We start from the raw sequence: 12,984 nt of genomic DNA, 5'->3' as shown, positions 1-12,984 counted from the left end.
ACATAGGAATCCTTGGAAAATGTATGGTCTGCTTTCATTAGCTCATGAAATTAACAGCCAGGATGCACTAAACATGATCCTACAATGTATATGTTTTATGTCATCCAGAAATAAAGACAAGAGCATAAAGTTAATAGGCTATTTTCTGTTTTCTCACAAAACAAAAGAAAAAAACATCTCCCTTCAGTTCCGCCTGTTCTTTCTTATATCTTTAAAGAGAAGGAGGGCCCTGCAAAGACAATGCCAAACACAAATGCTCCCTCTGCACCTGCAAAGTGCACCTCAAATATCATATTTTTATTTTCAATACAGGAGAAGGGCCTCTCAGTGCTTCCTAACCTTGACCAAACCATCAGTCCAATAATGCCAAGGTAAGCAGAAAGACTGAGAACCAAGCATCACATTAATGGATCAAGACCGGTATCTCATTCTGTCCTCAGAGCATCACAGGAGGATATCAGGAGGTGAGTATCACCCCTGGCAGATACAGCAGCCACAGTGAGGCAATGGGCAAGCAGCAGCTGGGCTTCATCCTCACAGCCCCCTGCCTCTGTTTGGCCCAGCTTACCTGAATGAGAAAGTCAGCCCAGGTAAAGTCACACAGACTCAGGGATACAGCACCTAGCCAGTGGCAGATCCCAAGTGTGTGACTCCATTGTTAGTTTACAGGTACCTAGCCATTCTGTGCAGGTTCAGGAAAGCAAACAATTTCTAAACAAAAAATAAGGTGTGAATAACTATAGCATTATTGTTAAAAACAGTAGCACAGAAGAGGAAGAAACTAATATAAACAGATACATATTTATATGTATATAAAGATGTATACTATATACATATATGTTAGTTCCTCCTCCTTCTAATATATATAATATATAATTTAATGTAACATATAATACAGTATATATATAATATATATTCATCCTATAAAGGAATTTTATCATTTTGTAGTGATCATGATAATATATAGTAACAAATTTAATAAAAATAACACTTCAGTGGCTTAGGAAAGGAACCACATATGTCACCGGCCGTGTCTCAGTATCACTGAGCTTCTCATCGTCTGGGAAACATACACAAGGTATACACTTTTGAGCACAGAGGTTAAAATTAAAACAATAAGATATTCAAATTAGCACTTTTCATCCCAATACCTGCAGGATAAGCAAGTGACAGTGTTTATGTACACAACTGTCCCCCAATAGTCATGGAAAACTGGTTCCAGGATCTCCTGCAGGTACAAAATCCCTGGTTGCTCAAGTCCCTCAGAGAAAATGGCATTTTATTTGTATATAACCTATACATACCCTCTCATGTACTTTAAATCATCTCTAGATCACTGAAATTCTTAACACAATAAAAATATTGGGTACGTAGTTGTACTGAGTTGTGCAGGGTAAAGAGATGAGAAAAGAAGTCTGTACTTGCTTAATACAGACCCAGTGCTTTTGAGTATTTGAATCTGTGTTTGTTGAATCTGTGAATGCAGAACCTGTGGATATGGGGCTGACTGGATAGTATTTCTAAGTGACTCTGCATTTTCTTTCAATGAAATTCAGAAGAATATAACCCTAAACCGACCAGCCATAAGGACTCCCTCAAGAACTTGTATATCCCTGCAAATAAGGCTTTGGAAAACCAATGAGAAGAACAGCATCTTCCTCTCCTTTCTGCAGACTTTGAGTTTTGGAAGGCACCACGGGGCAGTCTATGTTTGCCTGCCAGGCAGAGGGCTCTGCTGGGAGGTGGTGCCCAACAGGGAGGACTCAGCCTGTGAACCAGCCCTGGAGAAGCGTCCCCCTCCCCTTCTAGAAGTCCCTTCTCCTGGGCAACCTGTTTCTATTCATTTGTTCTAATCTTTCTTCAGATCAGCCCCAGAGCCCATTAATCATTTCTGTCATCCCCCACAGAATCCACGGCAACAGATCTCTGTTTTTCTAAAGTCACGGTGCCAGAAACTAAACCTGAGAAAGAGGAAATCCTCTGCTGCTCACAGCGTCTGGCCAGAGCACTGACTGGAAAAGGCTGCTGATTGTGTTCACTTTCCTCTTCTGCCCAGAATTGCACAGAACATTCCATGGAAAGTTTTGAAAGGAATTCAGGTGGGAAGTGGAGGTGGCGAGGTTGAAGCGGAACCCGACCCATCAAGCCACCAGTGGAGGACGATGTCAGAGAGGGGGTTGATAAATAAATCCCAAGACAATGACGGGTATAGATGAACAGATCCTTCGTTATTAGAGACAAATATATTTTTAACTTTAGACAGAAAAAAAAGTATATTAAGGGTAGAACCTAAAGGGAGCTTAAATCCTCTATGCCCTGAAACAATGGAGAACTGAAATGAACTCGACCAAGTAGAATGCTCCCCAATAGAAAAGAAAAAAATAGTCTTTTATAGATGCTTGATTGAATAGAAAGGTGAAGATTATCTTGACCTTACCCACATCTTGAGCTCATTGTTTTTTAAATATAAGTCTGAGCTTGTAGAATTGGAGAGAACAAAAAGGCTATACTGATTACAGAAAATGGAATATGGAAGAAACATGTAAAACAGTCACTCCTCGACTGCTCCTAAAATCAGTAACAAGAATCTTTGCACAAAATGGAATCTGAAGGCATGGTATCAAGCATAGGGCACTTGTCATAGGGAGACTCGGTGCCTCCTCCTATGTCTTATATTATCAATATGATCAAGGACAAGACTCTTCACAAATAAAGGGGAACAGACAAGTGTTGGTGGTGCACACTTGTAATCCCTGTACTTGAGATGCTGAAACAGGAGGATCGTAGATTTGAAGACAGCCTCTGCAGGGCCATGAGACTCTCAGAACCCTTGTGCGACCTCATTTCAAACCAAAAATAACAAGAACTGGGGGTGTAACTCAGAAGTAGAATTCCCTGGGTTCAATCCCTAGTACAAAATAAAAATAAAAATGAGAGAGATTCAAAATTAGGATGTTATGCCAACTCTGAAGTCCTTCCAAGATTCTTAGACACTCTGTGATAGACTTTAGTGGCTTTTAAATCTTTTCTGGTGCTTGGATTCTATGACTGTGCCGTGCTCATGGGATGCACCAAAATTACTGGAGAAAAGGATGTATTTCATATGCATTAGTGTTTCTCCATCAGGGTTTTGAGTTAAATTATATTATGTAGTTGTCAGTTTTGTCTCATGTGGCTTGATATGAACACAGGTTTCAAACATCAGTTTGTGAGTGATCTATTTCCAGTCTAAATTAGAGAATTTTTGATATAACCTATCAGTGTGATTTTTTTTAGCTGACATACTTTTCAAAAACTAGAGGCAGTCACTAGAAGAAAAATACAGATATTATAGAGACTACAACCTTGACTCTAGAACAACTGCAGAAATGTCTAAAATATACAAAACATTGACTCTCATAAGCCCATCAAGAACTGATACATCAGTATGATTTGGGTAATTTAAAGTAACTTTGACTAAAGCACAATCTTAGAAAGACAATCTAGCTGTGTGCAGTGACACATACCTGTGACCCCAGGATTGGGAAACAGACTGGAATATTACAGGCTCAAGGACAGCCTCAAGCAACTTAGTGAAACCCTCAGCAACTTAGTGAGACTGTTTTTAAAGAAAAAAGTAAAAAGGGTTGAGAATATAACCTCAGTGGTGAAATGGCCCTGGGTTCAATCTGAAGGAAGGAAGGAAGGAAGGACGGACAGACAAGCAGATGATCTGCACATAATATCCTTTGCCACGATATATTTTGGAAAGACAAACTGGTACAAATAAGCAGTAAATAAACAAAGAGGAAGCTTACCACAAATGCCACTGTGCTTCTTAGTGTAGATTCCCACTGGAAGCAGCTTTTAAGGAACTGCATGGTACTCCATATTGACATCGTGAGTCTTTTCACACGGTCTACATCTCTTGATAATATCTGATAAAAATAACGAAAAACAGAGTTAGATTTAAATATACTGAATATTCTTTGTAGTTAAGGGAGCCTGATCATTTAACTTGTGTTCTATACAGGTGTCAGCTTAAAAAATAAAAATTTTTTTTCCGGATACTAATAAACCTTTGTTTACAAACACTATCCATAGAGGGAAATCAAATTTAGTTCAAGTGCCGGGCGTGGTGGCGCACTCTTGTTATCCCCGCGCTCGGGAGGCAGAGACAGGAAGATCCCACAGGTTCGAAGCCAGCCACGCTAGCTTAAGAGACCCTGTTTCCACATAAAAAAAAGTATAAAAATAGGTCTGGGAGTGTAGCTCGTGGGAGTGTAGCCAGAGGTAGAAGGGCTTCCAGGAACCCCAGTACCACCAAAAAAAAAAAAAAAAAAAAAAAAAATTTAGTGCAAGTGATAGCTCATTTGATGAAAAATAGCTTGTTTCAACAATACTCAGTACAAAACTGGAATGGTGAAAACTCCTACCACGCATATGATGTAGAGGCATGTGTGCACAGGAGCTTGTACGCCTGCAAGTGAGAGAGAAAGTCAGAGTTTGCCAAAAGAAAGAGAAAAATGCAGAGGCAGAAGCTAGTGAAAAGAGAAGTGAGTGCTGATATTTAGTTTGGAAGCTGTTGGTTAGATACAGAGTAGAGAAGTAGCGATCTTACAGCTCATCTGGTTGACAAGTCTATAAGAAAGTGTATTTCTGAGAAGAGAATCTAGTTCTCCCACTCCCGAGCTGTGCAACCTTGAGCCACTTTTTTAACCTGTAGGACTGATAAGAGTTCTAACCTTACAAGTGTTTGTGAGAACAAAAGGCCTTAGAAAAACACCTGTCACCTTGTAAACGGTTTCAAGAATTGCCATCTCAAGCAAAAGTTTCAACTTTATGAACCTTCAGGGGAGCCAAGCATGTGCGAAGGGTCCTGCCAGACTCCAGGATATCAGCTCCATATCCCTCACTGTTATCAGAGCCCAAAGCCACCCCTTGTGGAGGTCCTGATTTACAAAGGAAATGTCTGCTCTCCCAGTCATAGAAGATGCATTTCAATTTGTTTGCAAAGCAGCTATGCATCTAACTCAACTCAACTCAGGTTTAAACTTCCATAACAACACAGAAAAAGGCAATAATAATAATAATAATAATAATAATAATAATAATAATGGAACATTTACTCAGATTGCACAAAATAAATATTACACTCAATATTATGTCAGGCTGAAACAAAACATATATTTGGATGCTGTCTTCCCTGTAGAAGACAGTTAAAGCCTTTCCTTAGTATGTCCAGAAGTTCACGGGAAAGAAACAGATGATAAGATGCTTTTATATTTAAATATTTTGCTTCTCCACAGCTGCTCAGCCCAAAGGAAGTAGTGGAAGCAATAAATGCTTTAAAAAGGGGACACTTTGTTCTTTGTTACACAAAGGCAGAGGAACAATGGGTGTGGAGTGAAATCCTGAGTTGTATCTAAAGAGGACAGGGAGGGACCCTTGAAAAAAATAAAGGGTGAAACTGACTCTACTGGTTCTTGATCTTCAGTTTTTGTTCAACTGATGTGGGAGGAATTAAGTGGGACAGGCAGAGGGAGAGATAGCTAATTCAGTAGGGGGTGAAATGCCAACACATCCCAAATTTAGACAATGCAGGAGTGATGCGGGCAGTCTTAGGTGAATCTGAGGCCAGAGGCTGCAAAGGTCCTCTGGGTTCATTCCCTTTCCTTCCACATTTGAACTTTTACCTCTAAAAAGTTCAAATGTCACAGACTGAAATTTCTGCAAGAAAAGTGGGTGAGCAAAAAGGTTCAGGAGGATGTTTATGTTTGATGCTGGGAACTGTTCTTTAGAGAATTCAGAATGCTGGAGGGCAGCCAGGCACAGTGGTAAATGCCCATCTTCACAGGGCTGAATGGCAAATTGGAGGGCAGCCTCAACAACTTAGTGAGACTTTCACAACCTAGGGAGACCCAGTCTCAAATTAAAAAGGGCTAGGGGTGGGGAGGTAGAATTCCCCGGGATCAACCCCTAGTAATAAAGAAAAAATAAATAAAAGAAGGAAAGAATACTAGAGGCCTGACCCTGCCCACCTGCTTCATTTCACGGTGTTGAGTCTTCCTGCTCTTATTGAGCTGCCTAAAGCCCTTGTTTTGGGAGAGAAGAGAGGGTAACTAGAAAGAAGTGGAGAGGAAAGGGAAAGGAAAAGGAGTACACAGCGGGGAAGAAGTGCTGGGTGCTGGTCACAGTCTGAAGCCAGTTTGCAGTACCAGTACCGACCTACCTTTTTGGACAGCTTGCGGCTATCTTCAATAAAGCGCTTCTCTCTGGGTGTAAAGGTCCTGATACTTGCTTTGACCTACAGAGACAGCGTGGTTACCAAGGCAGAATTAAGGTGGACTTCATGGTGCTTCTCTTCTGAGTAACTGGAGAGAGTGTGGAGATCGGTGTCTTCCCACCCCAAGGCCTTCAGCCAGGAGCAGAGGAATGACAGGCATTCCTGCTCTGCTTGAATTCTGGGACCTGACTTCAGGATAGGTGAACTGGGGATGGGTAGCACTGCTCCACTTTGTAATTCCATGGAGACATTTCTAAAGCGCCATGGACATCAATGTCCATATATTCTCAAACTAATGTCTTTGAAACATAAATCTTCTCTTTCACAGAGCTCTGAACTAAGCTTTCCTCGATAATATCTAGCATAGGGATATCAGTTTTCGGCATTTATTTATTTATTATTTTTGTGGTACTGGGGATGGAACCCAGAAGCCTTCTACCTCTGGGCTACACTCCCAGACCCATATTATATTTTATTTGGAAACAGGGTCTCACTAAGTTGCTGAGAGCCTCACTAAGTAGCTGAGGCTGGCTTTGAACCTGTGCAAGCCTCCTGTCTTAGACTCCCAAGTACTGGAATTACAAGCCTGTGCCACCACACCCGACTAGTGTTCAACTTTTTAAAAGCCCCTTTCCACAGGGAATTCTCCTTTTCTTTCAGTGATCTGGGAAAATAAGTAGATGAATTCTGCCAAACCTATTTTATAGGTGGTACAATGAGGCTCCAAGGGATTTAAAAGTTATTTGTTCAAGCCACCGGAGTGAAGAGATGAATAGTATTCCAGTTCTTTTCCGCAGCAGATAGAAAACTAAAAAGTCACTCTGCCCAAAGAGTCTCTATCTAAAGCTCTGCTTCCTGTTTCCCCTAAGCTCACGCTTTACCTTAGTATACTAGTTTCTGTATTTATTCTCTACACAAATCCTTGCCAGAAAAAAACAGGGGTGGGGAACGAACTGCCTTGTATCCTGCACATATGACTTTCTTGAAGAGAAAGGGGAGGGAATCGCAGGAAGAGAAGCAGCACATTTTTTACTGAAGAGGCAAACTTTCCCAGTGCTGTGGGCACAGATGAACAGATCTCACTGAATCTCTCTACAGTGCATAATTACAATGCACCAATAAAGGCACATAAAAACCACCATGCCCAGAGTTCTGCAGTGAAATTAAATATATTGGAGGTCATATAGGTATAAAATGTATATTTACATTTTTATATCTTCTTGTAAAATTTATGTATACATAAAATGTACATGCAAATGCATGTATTCATATAAAATTATTTATGTCAAATGTTCATACTTATATAAAATTTATTTTGCATATTGCCTATACTGGAGATGATAGAGACCATATATATTACACATTATATATAAATTATATATCCACTGTAGATAAAAATGTTTATATATAATTCCCATTATATATAAATTATATATCCATTGTAGATAAAAATGTTTATATATAAATATATATATGTATATATATATAAATAGTATATGTACTGGTTAGAATATATTTACAGTAATTTTAAATTTATATTTTACAAAATATTTTATAGCTATAAAATATTATATGCTATTTTATATAACACTGTTTACATTTTATAAAATAATGTGTGCATTTGTACAATATGCAGATTATATAAAAATGACTTTCCCCTGTATTTTTGTTTCTTTGACATTTAGATTTATGGAGGATTAAACACCATTGCTGCTTCTGGCTCCGTGGGGTGAATACCACTTGAAAGACAGGAGGCTCAGCACAGATTTGATAGCTGAGTTTTTAAAACCTCTTCTCTCCCCTCCCTAGCTACATCAATTCTGAAATATTATACATTAGTTGAGTTTCTAAGGGCTAGTAACCTTTAAGTATTAAAAAAAAAAAAAAGCTGGGAGATATGGCCCAGTGAGACTTACCGGATTATATATGAGGTCCATCTCTAGGTAAATAACTCCTTTAAAAGCTTGTTCTAAATCTTTATTCTTCAATACATAGCAGTTTGTTTGTCCATCTCTAATCTGTTATAAACAGTGCAAAAGTACAAATCAGTACCAGTCTTCTTTGAGGTTTAAACCGAATGACCAAAGCTATCTTTGGCAACATTGAGAAGGTATAATGAATAAGAATTAAAGCAAATGTTAAGCAGAGATTAAATCTATCATAAATTACCTTTTGAAATTCTAGAGTGCTAGAATTAAACCAGTTGTAACTGATAGGAGGGTAGAGTAATAATTACCAGGATAAAACCAATGTGTTGACAGAAAATTATGGGTACAAATCAAGAATGTACTACATGGCCTTTTCCTTCAAACATCCCAGACGTTACACATTTTCATGTACTTGAAAATGATGAATATTCTATAAAATTCCTGGATAATACTCCTCAGGACTGTCAAGGTCATGGGAAAAAAAGAAAGTCTAAGAAAATGTTATAAATCAGAGTAACATAAGAGAAGATGACTATAATGTGTACTCTGGATTGGGTCTCGAAACGGAAAGGAGACATTAATGCAAATACCAGTGAAGTCTAAATAGAGATCAAAGTGTTATTAATAATGTACCAATGTCAGAGTTTTTTTAAGTTTTCCCAAAAATATCATGGTAAAGTAAGATAAGATGTTCACATTAGGAATGATTAGACATAGCGTATGAGGACTATCTTGTCTCTATAATTTTTCTATGAGACTAAAATTATCCCCCAAGGTGGTTATTTAGCCGGGTGTGGTGGCACACGCTTGTAATCTCCACGCTTGGGAGGCGGAGACAGGAGGATCGTGCATGTTTGAAGCCAGCCACGCTGGCTTAAGAGACTCTGTTTCCAAAAATAAAGAAATTGGTCTGGGAGTGTAGCCTGGAGGTAGAAGGGCTTCCAGGAACCCCAGTACCACCAAAAAGAAAGTGGTTATTTATTTTATAGAAAATAAATAAAAAAACATTTTTTATAAAATGATTATTTCAATAGCCAGGATAAAACGTTAAGTCCAAATCAGTCCATTTGGCTTAATTTGAAGTTGAAATCATCAAAAATGTATGCGTTACCAACAAGATTTCAAAATGAGCTAGTTTCTCTGATGGTCTAGCTCAAGCAGCATGCCACATCAGTACCATGCACTAAGCCACCTGCAGACTCCAGAACACAAAGCAGCTAAGAAGAGTCACCTTAGAATCAATGTGGCTCTTGTGAAAGGTGTATTAGACTGAGTCACTCTCTTTGAGTATGTGGTAGCAAGAATGCTTTATCATACACTGTAGTCTCTATATATTGATTAAAGTTCCTGCCTTTAAAGAAGCATGCCTGTTATCTCTAAAAAGGCCTCCGCAAAACTGAATTTATCACACATTCTGTTTGTGCTTGTAATGATGGGGAATTTAAATCATTTGGGAAATTTGGGGGCAGAGAAATTTGAGCCATATTTTAAGTGACTATTGCTGTCACTCCAAGCATTCACACAAGTGTTCTTATAAACACTTTTTATGGTGGAAATGAGTTGAATAAGTTGGATAAGTCACCGGGGGAAACAGCAATTCCACTTTACAAGGGAGAGGTCATCTTCCTTCCCAAAGGCACCCCGCCTCTCTCAGATTGAATAGTTTTTACACAGAGAGATGGTTTTCCTGGCCAGTGGTGGAGCGGAAGGGGGTGCCCCATAAAGGCCTGGGCTCCTTCCTCAACGGTATCCAAACAGGATTCTGAGTTTCCGCTTTGATATGCAAGTCCCACTTAATAAATTATGGGTGTTAAAGTTGAAAGAAATAAATACAAAAACAGCGTGACAATTTGCCAAGCTGAATCTGGTCCAGTTCAACATCGATGCAATCCACGGTCATTATACTGTTATCTTGAAATTTCCATGATTTCTTAAGGGTTAGGAAAAGTCAACAAGAACAACAAGAGGTATCAGAATAAAAAGAAATATCTTATAGTAAAAGGAGATCTTTTTTTTTTAATTTGGTAAGACCATTTCCTGTTACTCAATGCTTCTAGCACTGCGTCAGCAAAACCCAGAATCCACCTAGGGACATTAAAGCCATCCCCCAAGCCAGAGACAGAATTAAAGCTATTTATTTTTAGTATCTTAACAGAAAATTAAAGTATACATATTTTAAAACGTTGAAAATTACCAAATAATCTTGAGTCCCTTTAATTTCCTCACAATCCCTTTTTTTGACAGAAATGAGATAGGAATTCAGTTTGCACCCCTAAGATTTTGTTTTGTTTTTTGGTGGTACTGGGGATGGAACCCTTCTAGCTCTGGGCTACACTCTCAGATCTATTTTATATTTTTATTTGGAAACAGGGTCTCTTAAGCCACCGATGTTGCCTTCGAACCCTCCTGTCTCTGCTTCCCAACCGCAGGGATTATAAGTGTGCACCACCACGCCCAGCAGCACCCTTAAGGTTTGATTGAGAATTTATATATTTACAAAAACAATCTTGAAGAAAGCACTTAACATTCTCTGTCCAAGTGACAAACAGTACATATTTTGCAACTTTATTTATATTTCTTTGGTGGTACTGGGGTTCCTGGAAGCCCTTCTACCTCCGGGCTACACTCCCAGACCTATTTTTTATATATTTTTTTGAAACAGGGTCTCTTACGCCAGCGCTGCTGGCTTCGAACCTGCATGATCCTCCAGTCTCCGCGGGGAATACAAGCATGCGCCACCACGCCCAACCGTTTTGCAACTTTATTTTGTAACTAACAATGTAATTTGGTATTAGCATATAGATCTGTTTTCATGTACTGAAAATCTAACAAATGAGACTATCTTTGAAAATATTTTCATTTTCTATTGACTATATAATTGAACTTTCAACTCATATTTAGGATAAGATATACTTCTATACTATCCCAACTTGCCAAAAACCCTACATAAGAGCACTTATATACTAGAAAATAAAAATGAAACACATCTATTTACACTTAGTTAAATTTATATGTGTATGTATATGCACATACATATATAGATGTCTAAAGCTATGTCTTAGGGCTTGAAGATTATTTCTAATCTTAAAAAATGATTTAGTTATTTTTACATTTTATTACTTTGTGACACTTATTAAATGGGAAAATTAAAACACCATCAAAGTTTAGAGGAAAGAATCTCTATATATTTTCAACACTGGGTACAAGATAGCCTTTCAACTGGAGCTCTAATTTATTTAGAGATTTTCCTGAGCTGAAATTTGGGAAGATTGCATTTCACTCAAAAAAAAAAACAAAACTTAGATAACATGACAGATCATGTCTTTAACTCCAGTGTTATAAGGTCTTCAAACTGTCTTAGCCCACATGCTTTTATACTCTCCTTCCAGAGAGAAAGACTGCATGACGATAGGCAGTAACTGGAGGAATGCATTTCCACAAGGCGGTCACACTGAAGTCACCTTACTAGGCCCCTATAGTGAGGAAAATGGACATTTCAATTTCCCTTAGATTATTTTCAGACACAATATGATGTATCACAGAGCTTATATCAGGAAAACTAAGAGATAAGTCCTGGATTAATGAATGAATGAAGAAGTATACAAAAGTGTTTTTTGAGGAATGATTCAGGAATTTGGAGTCAAAGAAAGAGTTACTGAGAAGTTGGTATCTTTTAAGATTTTTAATCTGTTCTACACTTGTCTTTAAACTATTCAGTGTTCTTTTTCCTATATGGTAGAATATTAAATCTGCTTAAATAATATATATGAGCACAGAAACATGGAAAGCTTTCTAAAAGTTGGTTGATAAAACTAATTTTGGAGGGGGTCAAAGAAATGCTATATTCATTCTCTTATAAAACTTACCTATTTTATAGTTAGCATAAAATAGACTAGTATAATAGAGGGAAAAATTACTTTGCATCTGAAACTTTGGAAACAGAATTATAATTATGATTTACTAGAAAAACCTTTGATGTAATGTGTTAGCAACCCATCTAACAGCAATCAGAATCAATGAGAAATAAAAGCATAGGTTTTAAGGGGGAAAGATAAACATTTGAGATAAAAATCAAATGAGTGTCAGAATGACCTGTCATTGTTTGACCTTCGAGGAGAAAAAGGAGTAGGACTGGGTATAAAATTGCATTATTCTATCAGACTCCGCTGCATCCCACGCAAAGGCAAAGCACCCTTTAACATGAGACCACCACGCTGTACAGTTGTCCCCAGTTGATGCTCATGGAAAGTGACTCTTTGATGAAACAGGGTGAGGACAGACATTCGGCTTGGCAAGAAGACAATTCAGGTACTTTATCTGGCAACAATTCTAATTCTTCACCCCACTTACAATCAAACATGGTTTCAATGACTTGAGCTACACACAGCATGAGACATTAAAACTTGCACTGCCTGCCCAGCACAGAGACAAGGAGTGAGGGCAGGAGAACAGCACCAATGCTCAGACCTCCTCTACTTACATCCCTCCTCTCTCATCCTGAGCAGCCCCTCTACCCACTGCCTGACTGTGAAGCCATCTCTGGCCCCTGGAAATGGCGTGCAACTTGTGTCTGCTCAGCAATCCTTATCAAACACTCTCCCTAACATAAGCTCCTTCTACAAAGGCAAAGCACATGAATTTGAGAAACTATGTCAAATTAACAAAAAAAAAAAAAATTCTTTTGCAATACTGGTGATCGAAGCCAGAAAAGTCTACCTCCAAGCTACACCCCCAGCCTTTTCATTTACTTGTTTTGGTACTGGGGATTGGAACCAGGATATTATACCACCA

General features: G+C 38.5%; 1 protein-coding gene across 1 annotated transcript in view; it reads right to left on the bottom strand.

Moving 5' to 3' along the window:
* The window catches only part of MCTP2 (multiple C2 and transmembrane domain containing 2), a gene marked incomplete at both ends in the record, with an annotated part of 168,067 nt that overhangs the window by 63,372 nt on the left and 91,711 nt on the right, over positions 1–12,984 (bottom strand). Inside the window, 3 exons of the mRNA XM_080691701.1 lie at positions 3,798–3,917; positions 6,212–6,286; positions 8,182–8,283. Coding sequence (XP_080547827.1) covers positions 3,798–3,917; positions 6,212–6,286; positions 8,182–8,283 — 297 coding nt within the window. The remainder of the gene's footprint in view (positions 1–3,797; positions 3,918–6,211; positions 6,287–8,181; positions 8,284–12,984) is intronic.

The sequence above is a fragment of the Muscardinus avellanarius genome (assembly GCF_963383645.1).
Source record: "Muscardinus avellanarius genome assembly, chromosome: 3".
Classification (NCBI taxonomy): domain Eukaryota; kingdom Metazoa; phylum Chordata; class Mammalia; order Rodentia; family Gliridae; genus Muscardinus; species Muscardinus avellanarius.
The sequence above is the reverse complement of the archived record's forward strand: the minus strand, read 5'-3'. Positions and strand labels throughout refer to the sequence as shown.